Below are 20,788 nucleotides of genomic sequence, written 5' to 3' on the forward strand. Positions count from 1 at the left end.
TCTGATTTTGGTGTTGACCATCTCGTGATGTCATCTCCATTTCTCTTGTGTTGTTGAAAGAGGGTGTTTGCTATGACCAGTGTGTTCTCTGGGCAAAACTCTATTAGCTTTTGCCCTGCTTTATTCCGTACTCCAAGGCCAAATTTGCCTGTTGCCCCAGGTGTTTTTTGACTTCCTACTTTTGCATTCCAGACCCCTATAATGAAAAGGACATCTTTTTTGGGTGTTAGCTCTAAAATCAACCATTATCAGTCTCTAATTCGAATGTTTTCATCACACCCAAGAAACCTTGTGCCCATTTGCTGTCACTCTGCATTTCTACCCTATCCTAAGGGACTAATCTAGTTTCTATCTCTATACATATTTGCTTTTTTTCTGGATATTTCATGTAAATAGACTCATACGACATTTTATCTGTATGCACCTTCCATCTGCCTTCTTTCAACAGGTATCATGTTTGTGAGGCTCATCCATGATGTTGCATGGATCGGTATTTTGTTCCTTTTTATTCTGGTTACTACTATTCCATTGTACGATATGGCACATTTTGTATTATCATAAGTTGATGAACATTTGGACTGTTTCCAGTTTGGAAATGAGGAATAATGTTACTGTGGACTCTTGCACACAAGCCTTTGTGTGGACATGTGTTTTTATTTCTCTTGGGCAGAGGTATCTAGGAGTGGAATTCCTGGGTCATGTGGTCGTTTGTTTTAAATTGTTAAGAAATGACTTTGTTGTTTTCTGTAGCAGTTGTACCACTGTATGATCCCACCAGGGGTGTATAAGTGCCGTCTCCACAGCATCACCAGCACTTACTGTTATCTGTCTTGCTGAGAGTAGCCACTCCAGGGGGTGTGAGGTGGTCTCTCACCGCCCTATTGATTTGCACTTCCCTGATGACCAACAATGCTGAGCTCCGCTTCCTGTGTTAGCTGGGTATTCCTATATATTCTTTGGTGAAATGTCTATTAAAATCTTGTCCATTTTAAAAATTGGGTAGTCTTCTTATTGAGTTCTAAGAGTTCTCATATATTCTAGATGTAAGCCCTTTACCAGATATAGAATTTGCATACGTTTTCTCCCAGTTTGTGGTTTGTCTTTTCACCTCCTTAATGGTGTCTTCTGAAGAACAAAAGCTTGTAATTCTAAATTAGTCCAATGTATACATTTTGTTGTTTTATGGATCATGCTTTTAGTATCACATCTAAAAAAATCTTTGCCTAACACAAGATCACAAAGAATCGCACATATGTCTTCTTCTAAGACTTCTACTGTTTTAGCTCTTACATTTAGGTTTATGGTCCATTTTCAGTTAAGTTTTGTATATAATGTAAAGACAAGGTCTAACTTCATCTTTCTGCATTGCTCAGTCACTAAGTCGTGACAGAATCTTTATGACCCCATGGACTGCAGCACTCCAAGCTTCCCTATCCTTCACTATCTACCAGAATTTGCTCAAACTCACGCCCATTGAGTCAGTGATGTCATCCAATGGTCTCATCTTCTGTCAACCCCTTATCCTCCTGCCCTCAATCTTTCCCATCATCAGGGTGTTTTCCAAGAGTTGGCTCTTCGCATCAGGTAGCCAAAGTACTGGAGCTTCAGCTTTAGCATCAGTCATTCCAATGAGTATTCAGGGTTGAGTTCCTTTAGAATTGACGGGTTTGATCTCCTTGCAGTCCAAGGGACTCTCAAGAGTTCTTCTCCAAACACCACAATTTGAAAACATCACTTCTTTGGTCCTCAGCTTTATTTATCGCCCAACGCTCACATCTGTTCATGACTACTGGAAAACCATAGCTTTGACTACATGGCTTGTGTTGGCATACCCACTTGTCTCAGCACCATTTGTTGAAAAGATTATTCTTTCACCTGCTGAATTGGTTGAAAACTAATTGACCATCAGTATGAGGGTTTATTTCCATACCCTCAATTATGTTCCGTTGATCGATGTCTATCCCATGCCGGTACCACCCTGTCTTTATTACTGTAACTTTTTCCTATGATTCAAAATCTGGAAGTTTAAGTACTCTAACGTCACTCTTTGTTTCCAAAATTGTTTTAGCTCTTCTGCAACCTTTGCATTTCCAGATGAATTTTAAGATCAGATTTACAATTTCTGCAAAAAAAAAAAAAAAAAAAAAAGCCAGCTGGAATTTTGATGGGCTTTCATTGAATCTACAGATCAATCTGGAAAGAACTGCCACCTTAATAATACTGAGTGTTCTAATCCATGAATATTAAATGTCTCTTCACGTTTTTACATCTTCTTTTCCTTTTTACCGTGTTTTATAATTTTCAGTACACAAACCTGGCCTTCTTCCGTTAAATTTACTTCTAGGTTTCTTATTCTTTTTATGCTGCTGTGAACGGAATTGCTTACTGAAGTTTATTTTCACATTGTTCGTTGCTAATTCATGGAAATGTAACGGATTTTTGTACCTGGAGCTTGTATCCTGTGACCTTGATGGATTCATTTGTTAGTTCTAGCAGTCCATGTGAATTTTCTATTACAAGATCAAGTCTGGGATTAAAGACAGTCTTCCTTTTTTCTTCCCAACGTGTATGCCTTTTATTTCTTTTCTTTCCTGATTATACTGAAGTCTAGAACTTCAGTATAATGTTGGAAAGAAGTAGCTAGAGCTGACATTATTGTGTTTTTCTTGATTTCAGGCGGAGAAGGCAATGGCACCCCACTCCAGTACTCTTGCCTGGAAAATCCCATGGATGGAGGAGCCTGGTGGGCTGCAGTCCATGGGGTCACAAAGAGTCGGACAAGACTGAGTGACTTCCCTTTCACATTTCACTTCCATTCATTGGAGAAGGAAATGGCAACCCACTCCAGTCTTGCCTGGAGAATCCCAGGGACGGGGGAGCCTGGTGTGCTGCCGTCTATGGGGTCGCACAGAGTGGGACACGACTGAAACAACTTAGCAGCAGCAGCAACAACCTGATTTTGGGGGGAGTATTCAGTCCTTTGTCATTAACTGTGCTGTTACTGTTTAGTCACTAAATTGCGACGGACTCTTTTGCAACCCCATGGACTATAGCCTGCCAGGTTCCTCTGTCCATGGGATTTCCCAGGCAAGAATGCTGGAGTGGGTTGCCATTTCCTTCTCACCTATCCTTCCTACCTATCGCCTATCACCAATTCCTTCCTACCTTCAAACCTGAGCCTCTTGCATTGGCAGGCGAATCCTTTACTAGCCATCAGGGAAGCACAACTGTGCTGTTAGCGTTGGGTTTATCATAAAGGCCCTTTATCAGGTTAGGGAATTTCCTTTCTATTCCTAGTTGGTTGAAAGTTGTTATCGTGAATGAGTGTTGAATTTTTCAAAATTTTTTTTCTGCATTTATGGTCATGCAGATCTGTCCTTTGTTTCTATTAATATTGTGTGTGATGGTAATTGATCTTTTGGAAGTTAAACCAACCTTGCCATCCTGGGATGAACCTCATGTGGCCATAGCATTTAATCCTTTTTACACATTGCTAGGTTCGGTTTGCTAATATTTTTGAGAATTCTTGCAACTATATTCATGAAGGATATTGGTCTGTGGTTTTTCTTGTGATCTCTTCATCTGGCTTTGGTATTAAGGTAACATCGGCCTCAGAGAATGAGCTGAGAAGCATGTCTTCCTTCTACACACTCTGAGTTTGTAGCAGGCAGCTATGTGTACAAGCAATCTTCCAAGTCTTCAACACAGAGGATTTGCACATTTTTGGTTAGATATATTTCTAGGTATTTGGCTTTTTTTTAAGGATTATTAGCAATAATATTTTAAAACTTCTTTTTCCAATTGCTTATTGCAGTTTATAGAAATACTACTGATCTTTGTATATTGACCCTGTATCCAATGACCTTCTCAATTCTATGGTGAATTCTAATAATTTTGGGGTTTTTTTTTGTTTGTTTGTTTTTTGTTTAATTCTAATAATTTTTGGAAGGTTCTTTGGGACGTTCTACTCATAAAATCATGTGAGCTGTAGATGACAACACTGAGAATGAAGTACATGAATAGGCAGGGCACAAGCTGTTTTCGGGCTAGAACATGAGCCACACCTGACTTCAGCGTAAGTCAGTGGAGTGAGGGGTCCACTTAGCACGAGGGCAGAGGCACACTCAGGCAGCACAGCCAGCTCCGTGGGTGTGACTTGGAGAGACTGAAAGCCTGTCTTCTAACAATGCTGCATCCTTCTCTATGGCAGGAGTGGGTCCTGCTTCCCAGGGCCGCCTCTGTGGCCAAATGCCATTCCGTGCCCACTGCTGGCTCTTTCCCTCTGCTCTCCTTCTCCTACCAGGTCCCAGAACGTGGCCAAGACCCAGACAAATGATTGGCAGGCGTGGGGTGGGGGGATCCCCATTGGAAACCCCACCTCTGTGGCTCTCGGTGTGTGATGGCTGTGGCTCTCCTGCGATACTCCGGAGGGTGAACTCGTTGGCAGTGGGGACTTCGCCTTATTCACCTGTGGGTTCTGTCTGGCACGGAGCAGACACTCAATTCCCCACCTTCTCCTGTGTGCGTTCATCAGTCTATTTGTCCAGAGGTACCTCAGGGACTGTTAAGTCACTGAGATTTGGCTCGGTAAGCATTATTACAGCCCTCCATTAGCGGAGGTGAAGATTTCACCATTTTTAATTAAATTACTTCTTCAATATACTAATAAAAGCTACACAGGAGCCTTCGTTTATCTTAAAGCGGTGGCCTGGTCAGTGCGCTGGCGGGCGGCTCAGTGCAGGGCGGAAGTGCGCCAGCTCCGGGGGCGGCTGGTTCCAATCTCAGCCCCACCGCTCACTAGCAGGGGGAACCTCGGGCCGGGCACTCACCCCCAGCCTCCTTTCCTCAGCAAGTGAGGGCGAAACAAAAAGGATCAACTGAAGGTAATGACAGTGTCTGCCTGACAGAGGTATCGAGAGGCTAAAGTGAGTGGACACCACAAAAATCACTGGAGACAGAGCCTGACATGTAGAATGGATTCCCTATTCCTGGCCGTCCTCAGAGAACAGGTTAGTAGGTGTGAAGATGAACTGTGCCTGGCGCACCAGCTACAGCATCTCCCCTGGACAAAGCAGAACCCAGAGCTCGGAATCCACGCTGTGCAGAGGCATTCTAGAGGGACAGAAGCGTGCAGCTGCGGTCTCCACAGCAGAGCGCAAACCAGAACCCTCTGGCCCTCCTCCAGGCCCTGGGAGCCTCCCCGGAGCCTGGCCCATGGCGGAGACTGTCCCGGGGTGGCGGGCTTGGCCGGGGGACCCCGAGGCCAGGGGACTCCTCTTCTGTGTTTGAGGCAAAGTAGTTGACTGCACTCCTGGTTATTTACTAGAGATTCAGTAATCGGATGTGCTCAGTAAATAACTAACTCGTGAGACGTGGCTCTGAACCAAAGGCATCCGAATGCTGCTTTCTAAAATGAACGTGAAAGGGGGCAGGAGCTAATGTTTAAAGCAACATCATGGACAAGCCTCCCTTTGCAGGACAGGGAAGCAATTAAACAGACTATTCTGGGACTAAGAAAATGTTCCCATTCAGGGCTACAAGTTGGTTATGAACCCGTGGGGATGGGAGGAAAGCTTGACGGTCAAGGTTAGTCCTTAATTGTACAGCTAATGGTGATGAGTCACTCCATCCTTAACAATCTTGACACATGTTGCTCTCAGCCCCCGGCATTCATCTCACTACATTGCAGTAAACTTTATGTCCCCCATCTTCCCAACTAGACCCAGCTCTTGAGGTCAGGCTTTGCATCCCTGAGCACTCAGAAGAAGTGCCAGCATATAATGGTGGTGGTGGTTTAGTCGCTAAGTTCTGCCCAACTCTTGCAAGCCTGTGGACTGCAGCCCACCAGGCTCTTCTGTCCATGCGATTTCCCAGGCAATAAAACTAGAGTGGGTTGTCATTTCCTTCTCCAGAGAATCTTCCCCACCCAGGGATCAAACCTGCATCTCCTGCATTGCAGGCAGATTCTTTACCACTGAGCCACCTGAGAAGCCCATAGCATTTAATGGGAGCTCAAAAATATTTGTTGAGTGATAAATTAATGAGTATACAGTTTTTTATTGGTCCTGTTGAGTGTTAGCCTTCCTCACAACAGTGAGTTTTTCACGAGTTTCAAAATCTTACAGACTTGATGAGCAGCAGTGCTTTCTTCAACGATGAATCGTGATCTTCATGTCTAAATAACTTCGTGATAACGTTTTCCTTGTGAACCTGATTTCTAAAGTTGATGCTACAAAATTAAGAGAAAGACAGGAATAAGGTTATGTTCTTGACCTTTGTTCTTAACGCAAAAAAAAAAAAAGAAAAAAAGAAAAAGAAAACCACCCTAACAACGTCTATACTAACGCTTTATTTCTGGATGGCTCCTCTTCCAAAAAGTGTCACATGCTCGTGTGGGCCCATCTGTCACTCAGTCAACGCGGTACCTAATCAGGGAGCCAGCTTGCAGGCAGTTCCCACAGGCGCCAATTAGTCTTGCAGCCCCATCACTCTCCCCTTCCCTTGCCGAATAGTCGTGGCCAGCCGTCTGGCCAGTTCGGGTCTTTGGTCTCAAAAAAAGACCAGGAAAGACGCTGAGATCACGGTTGAGAACAAGCTGATCACTGTTGAGATCAGTGCCGAAAGCAGCACCTCCTTGTAGAGGCAGCGTGTTGCAGCCCACTCGCCGACATCATCACCGAGGACGTCGACCTTCACAAGCTGTCCCTCGCCGCTGACAGCGGCCGTGACCGCCAGGACCACCTCTGTTATCAGACCCGTCTCCCTCACTTGCCTCTTGCTTTCATCCCCCGAGATCAGGGCCAGCAGCCTGCATGTATGCTTGGAGGCCCGTGATCATCCACCGGGGAGATCAGAGCCATCTTCACCAGGGATTCTGATCACAGCGGAGGCTGAAGAACCTCCTGGCAATATACACTTGCCAGCCTCCCTTTCCAGGGTTCAATTAGACGGTTTGACATGTCCCACGAAATAAAGAATGGTGGTGAGTCAGACTGGCTCTGAACACCTCTCAGATCATTTAGGAGAGTTCACTGCTGCATCTATACAGCCATCTTAGCCTTTTCCAGTTGTACGAGAACAATCAAACACATACACCCCTGCCGCCACTTTTACGGAACATAGGAAGTAGCAGAAATGCTGGGTCTGAGTTCTTCGTGTGACTTGGAACCTGGCTTTTCTGAAGACCACAAACACTGGCATGAATGGGTATGTTTGCACCAGTTTTGTCTCCCACAGTACCATTGACGCTGGGGCCGGACAGTTCTTTGTTGCGGGGGTAGGAGGGGAGAGGGGGTGGAGGTCCCGTGCTGTGCACTGAGGGATGCTTAGCAGCATCTCCGGGCTGCATCCAGTGGAGAGTGGTAGCACCCCTGCCCCAGCTGGGACAACACATTGCGAAATATCTCCTTGGGGGCCAAGACGGTCCCCAGTTGAGAACTACTCTTTCAAAGTAAATAAAGTTCACAGGTTAATTTGTACAGTCCTGAACAAGGTGCTGTGGGACAAGAAAACTATAAAGAAATAGAAGTAACTTCACTTAAGAAACGAACTCATAGAACTGCATGTATGGGGGGTGGGGTGTGGTGAGGGTCGAGGGGCTCTGAATACCTGGAAGGCTGGTGACCAGGACAGTTCATTAAATATTCATAAACCCTGAGACAGGGATTGGACCTAGTGAAATGGGAATGAACCCTGTGGTATATTTCACTTTACAATAGAGCGTAGTGCTTTCAATGAACGTGCTGAGGTTATAAAGGCTGTTTTTTTTCTTTAAGATTCATATAGGGCGATCATTACAGGGTACACATCAACACACACAAAATAGCTCTTAGAGCGAAAGTCTAAATGCTAACATGTCATGTTATTAAGTGTTTTTTTATGTTTCGGGGCCCCCACCACAATTTATGTGATAATGTAAATCTCAAGTTATAATAGACATTAGAATGAAAATGAAAATAATGGCACTCAAGGCAAATAATCCACAGTATATGCACCACGCAGAGTGTGGCTGGAAAACAAGTTAGCATACATTGCTCTTTTGCAGGTAACATTTTAGAACTTCGTGTTTATACCCAGTTCTACAAGAAGATACTTAGTGCTCAGAGGACATTCAGGCTCCGATTCCACCTCCATGACTCATGAAGCCTGTGATCTAGTGAAGACTCCCTTAATGTCTTATTTTGCCATCTAGAAGTTGGAATAATAATTATACTTACCTTACAGTTTAAGGTAATTTTAAATAAGAAAAATATATGGAAAATAATTTGTAAGCTATACATCATTATGTAAAAGCCTAATTATTCAATGAAGACTAATTTGTCATTCAATAAATGAAGAAAAAGTAATTTGAATATTCTCTAACCTTTTGCATATTATGCTATGTGTAACCAAACTTTAGTTTTTTTTTCTTTTACATACCTATTTCTTTTTGTCAAGGGAGCTTTACTGCTAGCTTCATATTGAGGTTCATAAAATGATGTTAAAAATTGCTTCCAATTGACTTTAGTGGTGGTTTTAAGTCCAAATCTGGATTAGAAAAAACAAAGATAGTATTTCAAACATTTTTTTCTATAACACTGCATGGATTAGGTGCTTACTATTGAACTAAAATGGCAGCAGTGAATTTATATGAAATTTTGTATATAAGGTAAACAAAATAATTCAGTAAAATAATACTGCAAATTGATTTTTTAAAAGCAAGGAAAAAACAAACTGGCTGTACATCTCCATGTCTCTATATTCTATTCGCAGTAACATACATTGAAGGGAGAAACAAAGGGATTTGATTAAAATTCTAATGCTCCTGAAATAATTCTTTCAAACTCATTATTTGAAGAGTTCGATTGGAGTGGTATGCAGAATAAAAGCCCCAAGATGTTCCTGTTCCAGGTCCAGAAAACAGAGGAATACGAGCGAAAATCTGGGGTGCAAAGCTTTAGATATGTCTGAGAGACCCCCAAGCCTTAAGCAGGATGGGCAATGTGTACCCACATCTCAAGCCTTGTGGGAAGAAGAGTTCTACCTGGGCGCTCCTGCCATGGAGGGTCCCGTGTATCAGAGAACAGAAATCATGTAGATGGGAGACGAGCTGCTCAGCCGTTGACCGAAAATGGCGGCGGGCAGCGTGGGTGTGGCAAGACTGCTGGCTTACTCTCAGAGTCGGCAGGGAAACAACGCGGAGGATCTCCTGTGAGTCTCACATGGGCCCCGCGCGGGACAGCACACACACGGACACGGGGCCATCTAGGTCCTGCCCAAGAAGGCCACTTGGGAGAACGGGCCTTAGTAAAGGGAGGCTTTCCTTCCCTGCCTCCAGGTTGCCAGGGGCCGAGGAGGGAAGAAGTAAGTGATCAGCTGAGATGGAGAGGCATTTGCCTTCATCAAAGAACTGCAGCCGTGAGAGCCAAGTGCGAAACCCAGAGAGACCCAGCAAGAGCTCTCCTGAAAGGAAACCCCTGCAGACAAAAGACACTTGCTAGGCCCAGAGAATGCAGTTTCCAGCTCACAGGAGAGCCAGTCCAGTACGAACATTCCTGCTCCCCTTTTTTCCTCTCCTTCCTCTGGGCACTTCCGCCCTGAAGGAGTCAGAACCCAAGTTTGCAATACGGGGAAGGAAGAGAAGTGCCAAGTGGGGAGAGGGGAAGAGGCCACTTGTGCCCCCAGCAGGCCCCGACTGGGCCGGGAACACGATTCACATTTAAATCAGGTCTACAGCTTTGACCATGATCTGTGACTAACTATTGCAACTAGTAAGCTGGGGCTGTTTGTGTGATCGAGACAAACAGAAAAATCAAAGTCTGCTCATACTTTTCATCCAGGGGTAAAAGAACTAACCAACTGAGGAAATACAAAGGGACAGTGGGAAACAAGCTTAAGCTGCCTAAGACTGTAGTGGGCTTCCCAGGTGGCGCTCGTGGGCAAGAGCCTGCCTGCCAATGCAGACAGACGTCAGAGACAAAGGTTCGGTCCCTGATGAAGCTTCAGTCCCTGAGTTGGGAAGATCCCCTGGAGGAGGGCACGGCAACCCACTCTAGTATTCTCGCCTGGAGAATCCCTTGAGGGAAGAGCCCAGCAGGCTGCAGTCCATAGGGTTGCAGAGTTGGACGCGACTGAGTGACTTAGCACTCACACACACACACACACACTCAAGACTGTAGTACTGCCATCTCAACTGAGGTTTACATTTGCACCCGTCCACCCAACTGTCCATCCATTCATACATCCACGTGTGGTGCCAAGCTACCATCATTTCTCACTCGGATCTTTGTGATAGCTCACTGGTCTCTTGTACCTATTGTTGCCTTCCACTGAAGTATTTTCACACTTTAATCAGCCTGCTCTTTTTGAAGTGCAAATGTGATCACTCTTTTGCTTAAAATCTTTCCACAACTCCCCATTACTCTTAGGACAAAAATTACAGCCCTTCAGTAAGCACAGCCTGCACAGCTGGACCCTATTCACACCTCCGACTTTATCCCATACCATGCTGCCCCTCGCTCTCAGCTCCTTAGATTCCTCAGAACGCTTGTGCTCTTCTTGCCGCAGGTTCCTTAAACTCGCTGCTGCCTTTGCTAACTGCCACCTTCCCCCTCACTATCTCCCACACTTTAGGTAGTTAATTCTACTCCTCTTGCAAGCCTCAACTGAATCATCACTCTCTCAAGGAAGCCTCCCCTTTTTCCCCTAGGAAGGGCTGTTTGTCCTGCAGCACCATGTCTCTATCCTCTATTGCATTTATCACCACCTAAGAATTAGTATCATCAGCGGCTAACACTTGATTACCACTTCAGTTATGATTACTTTATACCAGCTAATGCTGACTGGTTATTGCTTCTGCTCTTAGCACCACGTACATGGTCATGAGAAGAGTAATTGATTGACTAAGTGATTTCATCAGGTGTACAATAAGTAGATTGTGACAGTGGTTTAATGCCTTGCTATTAACATACAAAACAAAGTTTCATCTTTCCTACTCAAACTTTCTTTTCCAGACTTCAAGCACTATTTTGATACAGTTTGCTAATGCTATATATTTTCACCTAAATTTAAAGGTGAAAATTAAAAAGTTACAAATTAATTTTCTATATTGGAAACATTGTGACTACTATTAAAAATATGATCAGCTGCATATATTATGTTTAGGAAATTATCTTGCTCTTTGGGAAAAATATCACTCTATATAGTACAGAAAAATAAACTCAAAAGAGATTAAAAAGTTAAACATAAAAACTAGGATCATTGAAAAAAAGAAAAAAACTAGGTGTATATTTATCTGGTATTTGAATAACAATGGATTTTTAAACAAAACTGAAGAGAAGAAATCGCAAACTTATTTATTTAATTACATCAAAATAATAAATTTCTGTATATCAGAAATATTATAAGTTTGAAGCAAACAACAGTCTTACAAAGTTACCTTTCATGATGATGCATAACAAATTGTTAATATTTTTAAAACATAAAGTGCTTTACAAATTAATATGAAAATATTAACTTGACTTCTTCCAGTAATGGTGGAGTAAGATCCTTCTGGACCAATCGTCTTAGAGATGATCACAATGACTCTGAATGTAATACCAAAAGCAGCTGCCTAAAAGCACTTCAGGGGTTTCTCTGTGGCTCAGCTGGTAAAGCATCTGCCTGCAATGCAGGAGACCAGGGTTCCATTCCTGGAAAGGAATGACTACCCACTCCAGTATTCTTGCTTGGAGAAGCCCATGGACAGAGGAGCCTGGAATCCACGAGGTTGCAAAGAGTCAGACAAAACTGAGCAACTAAGCATGTCACACAAAAGGGACTAAAGAGTGAACTCTGGTGGGAAATCTATGCTGAGAAGAGAGGAGTTGTAAGAATATTTTCAGTGCATCTAACCCAGGCTAGGGTACTGTAACATGAGGGATAGCAAAGGCACCAGTAGAAAAAAAAAAGTAGTCTTTGTAGCTTAGAAAACTAGAAGATTAATAAGCCCAGATAAACTATAAACTTCTAGAGAAAGAGAAATCCTGGAAAAGAAGGGGCCAGAGAGGGATCCCCAAATTCTGTCTCACCACATTTCTGGCTGGTTTCTGAATCTCACATGATCAGGACCTACTAAAAAGTGTAGCTAAACACAAAAGGTCTAAATTAAAATCGGAACTGCCGCCCAAGAAACAGAATATGCAGCTTGAGTTCAACTAAGATAAGTGCCTACCAAAACAAAAGAAACCACACTCATTGAAAAATTATTATAACAGAAGTTAGAGTTTCCACGATTTAACATTCAAACTTTCTAAGATAGAATCTAAAATTGCAGGAATATGAAAAACCAGGAAAATGAAACATTAGTAAGGAGAGAAACAAAGTCAATCGAGAGGAATCCCAAATAACCCAAATGGTGGTGTTACCAGACAAGAATTTTTAAAGCAATGATTATAAGCATCATCAATGATATAAATGAAAACATGCCTAAAATGAGTCAAAAGATAGGAAATCTCACAGAGAAGGGGATATAATAAAAAGAATTAGGCAGAAATTTTAGAATTAAGAAAATCCTACCTGAAATTTAAAAAAAAAAATCACTTGATGGAATTAACAAAATAATGGAGAAGACAGAAGGGAGAAAGAGTGAATATAAATACAAATCAACCAAAACCACCAAATATAACACACACAGAATACACATATATTTATAAAATGAATAGAGCTTCAAAGATAAGACAGTCTTACATACATGTAATTGCAGTCACAGAAGGAAAAGAGAGAATAGGATAGGGAAAAGAATCTTGAGGATATAAGAGCCAAAATTTCCCCCAAATTTGATTAAGATATACATTTACAGATTTAAGATGCTCACAAACACTAAGCAGTTGCTGCGTGACACAAGCCAGGCCAGGGCACAGCACAGTCACCAAGCTGAGAGTCAGCGCGGCGAGAGAGCCGTCACACACAAGAGGACGACAGTCTAACAGGCGACTCCTCATTCCAAACAATGGAAACCAAAAGGAGCGAGGCAGAACAATGAAGTGCTGAAAGAAAGATCGGTTACAGAGCGTTCCGTCTAAGAAGAGATCACTCAAAACTGCAGGAGAAATAAAGACTTCTCGAAATAAAAGAAACCTAAGGGAATCCATCTTTCGTACACATAGTTCAGTCGCTCAGTCATGTCCAACTCTGCGCAACCCCATGGACTGCAGCATGCCAGGCCTCCCTGTCCATCACCAACTCCCGGAGCCTACTCAAACTCATGTCCATCGAGTCAGTGATGTCATCCAATATCTCATCCTCTGTCATTCCCTTCTCCTCCTGCCCCCAATCCCTCCCAGCATCAGGGTCTTTTCAAATGAGTCAGTTCTTCGCATCAGGTGGCCAAAGTATTGGAGTTTCAGCTTCAGCATCACTCCTTCCAACGAATGTTCAGGACTGATCTCCTTTAGGATGGACTGGTTGGATCTCCTTGCAGTCCAAGGGACTCTCAAGAGTCTTCTTCAACACCACAGTTCAAAAGCATCAATTCTTCACCGCTCAGCTTTCTTTATAGTCCAACTCTCATATCCATACGTGACTACTGGAAAAACCATAGCTTTGACTAGATGAACCTTTGAAAGCAAAGTAATGTCTCTGCTTTTTAATATGCTATCTAGGTTGGTCACAGCTTTTCTTCCAAGGAGCAAGCGTCTTTTAATTTCAAGGCTGCAGTCATCATCGGCAGTGATTTTGAAGCCCAAAAATATAAAGTCTCTGACTGTTTCCATTGTTTCCCCATCTATTTGCCATGAAGTGACGGGACCAGATGCCATGATCTTAGTTTTCTGAACGTTGAGTTTTAAGCCAACTTTTTCATGCTCCTCTTTCACTTTCATCAAGAGGCTCTTTAATTCTTCTTCACTTTCTGCCATTAGCATGGTGTCATCTTCATGTCTCACGTTATTGATATTTTTCCCAGCAATCTTGATCCCAGCTTGTGCTTCATCCAGCCCAGCATTTCACATGATGTACTCTGCATATAAGTTAAATAAGCAGGGTGACAATATACAGCCTTGATGTACTCCTTTCCCAATTTGGAGTCAGTACACATATTCCTCAACAAAGGAAGTTCTTCAGGCTGAACAAAAATGATAGCAGACAGAGACCTTGGCTCCTCAGAAAGGAATAAAAAGAGCATCAGACATAACTAAGATGAAATGAAAGTGAAGTTGCTCAGTCATGACTGACTCTTTGTGACCCTGTGGACTGAAGCCTACCAGGCTCCTCCGTCCATGGAATTTTCCAGACAAGAGTACTGGAGTGGGTTGCCATTTCCTTCTCCAGGGGATCTCTTTGACCCAGGGATCAAACCCAGGTCTCCCACATTGCAGACAGATGCTTTACCTTCTGAGCCACCAGGGAAACCCAAGATGAAATGAAATTTATTGAAAAACACAAATTACCAAAAATGACCCAAGAAGAAACAGAAAACTTGAATAGTTCTATATTAATTTTTTAAATTGAAATTTGTAATTCAAAACAGTCCCCTAAAGAAAACTTCAAACCTAAATGGCTTCTCAGATGAGCTCTATCAAACATTTAAGGAAAACGGTAGCAGTAGTAATAATGACGGCAGCAGTAGTAGCAATGCCAGTCAGAAAACGGAGGGGAAGGAAACAGATCCCAACACATTTCCCAGGCCAGTGTTACCCTCTCAAAACAAATTTATAAGAAAAGACAGCTTTAGACAAATCGTCACTCATGAAAAAAAGATACCAAAAAAAACCTTAGCAAATTTTAGCAAATAAAATCAAACAGCATATAAATGGGATAATCTATCAGGGCCAAGTGGGGTTTAATCCCAGGATGCAAAATTGGCTTAGCATCTGAAAATCAATCCATGTAATTCACAATATTAATGGGATAATGGAGAAGTACATGATCGTCAGAATAGATGCAGGAAAACATTTGACAAAAATCAACATACACAGTTTTTAAAATTCAGCAAAATAGGAATAGAAAGGAAATCCCTTAACCTAATAAGGGCATCTACAAGAAATCCATGGCTGACATCACTATAGTTTAAGATGGAATGGTTTCTACCTAACATCAGAACAAGGCAAGGGTGTCTAATCTCACCACTTTTGCTCAGCATTGTACTTAATGTCCTATTGTCATACTTAATGTCCTACCTACTAATATATGGCAAGAAAAAAAAAGGCATACAGATTGCAAAGGAAGAGGCAAGCTTGCCTTTACTTAGAGGCACAATGTCTGTCTATTGAGGAAAAAACACTAAGGAATCCACAGTAAAAGTATTAGAACAAATTAATCAGTGAATTTAGTAAGGTCACCATATTGTAAAGTCAATAACCAAAAAAATCAATTGTATTTGTTAGTATTAGCCATGAATAGTGAGAAAATGAAAAATTTTTAAATTCATTTACATTAGCATCAAAAAATAAAAATATTTAGGAATACATACAACATAATATGTGTAATATCTGAGCATTGTAAACAACAAAATCTTGCCTAAGGAAATTAAAGACCTAAATAAACAGAAAGGTGTACCGTGCTCATGGGATGGAAAACAATATTATTAAAGTGAAAAAATCTTCCCAATGTACTCAGAAAAGTGGCAAATCTCCCCAATGTACTTACAAAATCTTAGCAAACTTGCTTTCTTTCTTTTTTAAAAAAAACATATTGACAAGCTGAATGAATATACAGGAAGGCAAAGAACCTTCAACAGTCAAACAATTTTGAAAGAAAAGAACAAGTGTAGAGGACTTACACAAGTAAATTTCAAGACTTACTATTTAGCTACAGTAATCAAGACAACAGTGTGGCACTGTTTCAAGATGTATTCTTACAACTTCTGGAAGAGGACAGAGTCCAGAAACATACTCACACGTATGCGGTCAATTAATTTTTGACAAAGGTGCAAAGTAATTCATTAGGGAAATGATCACCTTTTCAACAAATGAATATCTGTGCAGGAACAGAATGAACCTTGACCTCATACCATATACAAAAATTAACTAGAGATGGACCTAAATGTAGGAGCTAAAATTATTAAACTTCTAGAAGAAAAGATAAGGCAAGATAAAATCCTTGTGCTATTGGGTTAGGCAAAGGTTTCTGAAAATGAACTCCCCAAAAATTACCCATAAAAATTTTAATGGATAAAATGTACTTCATCAAAACAAAAATACTTCTGTACTTCAAAAGACCACGTTAAGAAAATGAAAAAGCAAGCCATACTGAACGAAGATATTTGAAAAACATGTATGTGACAGAGAGCTAATATCCTGAACACATAAAGAGGAGCACAAGTGGTAAGAATTCACCCGCCAACGCAGGAGACACGGGGCAACTGAACGTGCACACACCAGTAACAGGGGGAGAAACGATCCTGTAAAAATAGACAAATGCTTTGCATTAACGAAAGGAGAGATACAAATGGCCAATAATCACACGAAGAGAGTCTCAAAATCATTAGTCATCAGAAAAAATAGGAGTTAAAAATAGAAATAGCTCTACACAAACTGCTGCTGCTGCTGCTGCTAATTCGCTTCAGTCGTGTCCGACTCTGTGCGACCCCAGAGACGGCAGCGCACCAGGCTCCCCCGTCCCTGGGACTCTACAGGCAAGAACACTGGAGTGGGTTGCCATTTCCTCCTCCAATGCATGAAAGTGAAAAGTCAAAGTGAAGTCACTCAGTCGTGTCCGACTCTTAGCGACCCCATGGACTGCAGCCTGCCAGGCTCCTCCGTCCATGGGATTTTCCAGGCAAGAGTACTGGAGTGGAGTGCCATTGCCTTTTCCACTACACAAACTAGAATGGCTAAAATTAGGAAGACTGGCAGTACCTAAGCTTCGGTGAGGAAGTGAAGCATCTGGCTTTCTTACATATTGCTGGTGGAACTGCAAGTCTATCGACTTTGGAAAGTGGTTTGACAGCGTCTGATAAATTTAAGATCCACTCATCACTGTTGTTGCTGTTTAGTCTCTAAGTCGTATCCCACTGTTTTCCGACCCCCTGGACTGTAGCCCGCCAGGCTCTTCAGCCCATGGGATTTCCCAGGCCAAAAAACTGGAGTGGATTGCCATTTCCTTCTCCCGGGATCTTCTCCACCCAGGGTTCGAACCTTAGTCTCCTGTATTGGTAGGTGGATTCTTTACCACTGAGCTACCTAGAAGGCCCACATTCATCATACAACCCAGAAATTTTACTACTAAGTATTTCACCCAAGAGAAATAAAAACATATCCACACAAAATGAGACCTGTATGTGAATGTTCATAGCAACGCTTTCTACAATGTCCCCAAACTGAAAACAATCCAGATGTCTATCAATGGCTAAATTGGGGAATATCCATGGGATACTACTCAGCAAAAACAATCAGTGGAACATTTAGATGTGCAGCAACATGGATGAATCTTAAAACTTGGAAAGTGAAAGAAAAAGTAGTCACACACAAAAGACCGCATATCCCATTTGTGAGCACGCCAAAAAATAACCAAACTGCAGAGACAGTGACAGAGAGCAGACCAGCAGTCCTGGGGCCGAGACGTCAGGGGAGGGACTGCTTTCAAAGTGCAGGAGCACAGCACAGGGTGACGGAGCGTTCCATACATTTACTCAGGGAGTGGTTACTAAACACACACAGTTGCCAAAACTCATTAAACTGTGTGTTAGTCACTCAGTTGTGTCCGACTCTTTGTGTCCCCATGGACTGCAGCCCGCCAGGCTTCTCCGTCCATGGGATTCTCCAGGCAAAAATACTGGAGTGGGTTGTCATTCCCTTCTCCAGGGGATCTCTGCAACCCAGGGACCGAACCCTGGTCCCCACATTGCAGGCAGGTTCTTAACCATATGAGCCACCAGGGAAGCCCATTAAGCTATACGCTTGAGAAAGAACTTTATATGACTTGTACTGGGACCACAATATTTTTGACCATTTTAGGAAATGGTCAAAGGACCTGAGCAAGCAGTTGTTCATGAAGGAAGTACATATAACTGTTAAACACGAAAAGCGTGCCAACTCCGCAGCGATCAAGGTCACATAAATCAGAATAACGACGAGGCGCTGCTCTTTCACCTATCAAATTAGCAAGTCTTTAAAGACAGCAATGTTAAATGCTGGTGAAAAGCACTCTCATGAACCTCACTCCTGAGAATAAATCAACATTTTTCTGAAGGGCATCTTAGCAAAATGGAATGTAAACCTTGGAAGCATTCAAAACCTTTGACTTAAGGGCTGACAAAACATTAGGCAGCTGTTAAAAATTAATTTCAAAGGTTTTTTTTTTAACAACATAAAAAAATCCTCCTGATGTAATATTCTGTAAGAAAACAGAACATAATTTATTTCTCATATGGCATCAACCATGTTAAGCATGTACGGAGCATGTGTCCATGCACACACATAAAAATTCTGGAAGGAAATAGACAAAAATATTAATAGTGGCCATCTCTGGCTATTACAATTATGGGTAATTTTTTTATCGTTTTTTCTATTTTCTAGTTTGAGCCTGTACAGTTTTTATAATCAACATGAATAAATGTAGTTTTCAAAAAATTGAGTCAGCAGATAATTTTGCTAATCACACGAGTAACCATTATTAACCAAAGTCACAAAGGTGGATATTGCTGGGTTTTTTAATTCTTAAAAATGCCTCTGGGGACTTCCGTGGCAGTTTAGTGGTTGAGACTTCACCTTCCAATGCAGGGGGTACCGTTTCGCTCCCTGGTCAGGCAGCTAAGATCCTGCATGCCTCAGGGCCAGAAAACCAAAACATAAAACAGAAGCAACATTGAAACAAATTCAACAAGACTTTAAAAATGCCCCAGGGGCTCCTCTTATTTCCTCAGGCCCCTATCCCTCTGGATTCTGATGCTGGGAGGCCAGTATTACTCCCAATCGATCTTTCCCATCCCATGAAGCCAGGTGGGGGTCTTATAGCAGCATGTGACTCCATCTCTGGGTTAACGAGAAGAAACATAAATTTGGTTTTCACATTCAGGATGAATAGATAGTGGCTCCAGACTAATGATAATCTCTGAAGAACCGAAGTGCCAGCATGGTGTGTAGGTCAGAGGCTTATGGAGGTGGTAGATGGAGCCGACTCAATGGACATGAGTTTGAGCAAACTCTGGGAGATAGTGGACAGGGAAGCCTGGTGTACTGCGGTCCATGGAGTCGCAGTGAGTTGGACACAACTGAGCAAATGAACGACGACGAGATGGAGCTCAAGTCCACTTTACAGTGGGTCCAGTAAGAGCATCGACTCATCCCCTGGTTGCTCCTTCAGGTTCAGAAAATGTAATTGGAGTAAGTATTCTTAGTCACTGCAGAACCCTCACGTTGGTTTTGCTCTCCGTGGAATAAGGGCTGTGCTGATAGGAAACGCCAAAGAGGAGACCCCACCCTTCATAAGAGAGCGGACAAGAAGTAATACCACTTCTGTGGGTAAGTGTAGACACTCATGCCTCTGGCAACGTGTGGAGATGAGGGGTGGGAAAAGGATTGATTTCTACAACCTTCTCATTGAAATCACCTGGCCACCCATGCAAAAGCTACTAATACTTGGGTATTAGAAACTGACCGGATTATTGCAAATATAATCAGGTGATGATGGCATTCACGTGTGCAAATCCACATAGCCCCTGGCGTCTTGAACGTAGCTACGGATATTTCATAGAGCTAACATCCTAGATTTCGTGTGGGGACTTTGAGCAGCTCCTGCCTGGGGACACAAGGCTTTCATCTCTACAAAGGACCAGGGCTTTCATCCCTCCAAGGTCGCCGAGGCTGAGAATGGCCAGCGCCGGACACGTCCGTCCAGACCCACTCTCTGCCCTCCTCCCCTCTGCACAGCATCCTGGTGACCTGCTTCAACCGGCCCCTCGTGCCTCTGGCTCTCAGACGGGCTGGCCAGTGGGAGGCGGCAGCAGGACTGGACGGCAAAAGGAGAGAGCAGGCCGGTTACCCCCCAGCCCCTCCCCGCTGGGCTGAGCGTGGCTCTGGCCGCACTCCTGCTGAAGGCCTTATCTGCTCTTGGGTGGCTGCCTCCTTCAGCGACCTTCTTGCTCCTCTCACTAACTCCTTCCTCTCTTGCCCCTTCAGACCTAGGAGAGAGAAATGCTTTCCCTTCTACTGATTGCACATTTCGCCCTGCCTTCACCAGGGTAAAAGTTCCTTCGGTAAACTTACATGCCACCTGTTTTCTGCCTGGACCCTGCCCAGTGCACTGCCAGACGAAAAGGCCCACAATCGAAGAGAGAACAGCTCCCTCACACCAAAATCTCCTGGTGTTGCCCGCCGTAAGTCACAGCGTCCCCCACCCCAGTCCTGCAATTATCATCTCTCCTCCATTCCCACTGTTTTGCCCTTTCTAGAATGTCACACAAATAGAAGAAATCCTAGACGTGTGGGTTAAAAAAGGTTTGGCCAATAACTGAAAATATATCCCAGGATATTGCTTCTACACTTCATATAATTTGGGCTAAATGGCTTGCTTTTTGTTTGCATAGCTCTGCCAGGCTACTAATGTTCCCAGCATGGATGGGAAATTTCTCACCGGGAGATGCTTCTTAGTGGGGACCTGTTCACGTGATGGATGGATGAAGCCCAGGCTCTGGTGAACGTGCAAGTCACAGCATTTATTCCATCCTCTCAACTCTCCCGCAAACCTCATTCTTCATATTTAAACACTGGTTTTGTTTTTAATAGATCTATTTTATATAAAAGGCTAGGCGACAATGAAAAGCACAGCATGTTAGTAATGAAGGTCAAGATATTGGTTCAATTACAGCCTACCATTACATTAGAATATATAT

At 42.9% G+C, this 20,788-nt stretch overlaps 1 protein-coding gene across 8 annotated transcripts in view; it reads right to left on the reverse strand.

Moving 5' to 3' along the window:
- The window catches only part of EFCAB6 (EF-hand calcium binding domain 6), a 253,969-nt gene that overhangs the window by 134,792 nt on the left and 98,389 nt on the right, over positions 1-20,788 (reverse strand). For all 8 annotated transcript variants that reach the window (XM_059887190.1, XM_059887189.1, XM_059887191.1 and 5 more), the window contains 2 exons: positions 8,419-8,526; positions 6,124-6,229 (listed from right to left, as the gene is read on the reverse strand). In XM_059887190.1, the coding sequence (XP_059743173.1) occupies positions 6,124-6,229; positions 8,419-8,526 (214 nt within the window). The remainder of the gene's footprint in view (positions 1-6,123; positions 6,230-8,418; positions 8,527-20,788) is intronic.

This window comes from Bos taurus, chromosome 5 (genome assembly GCF_002263795.3).
Source record: "Bos taurus isolate L1 Dominette 01449 registration number 42190680 breed Hereford chromosome 5, ARS-UCD2.0, whole genome shotgun sequence".
Classification (NCBI taxonomy): domain Eukaryota; kingdom Metazoa; phylum Chordata; class Mammalia; order Artiodactyla; family Bovidae; genus Bos; species Bos taurus.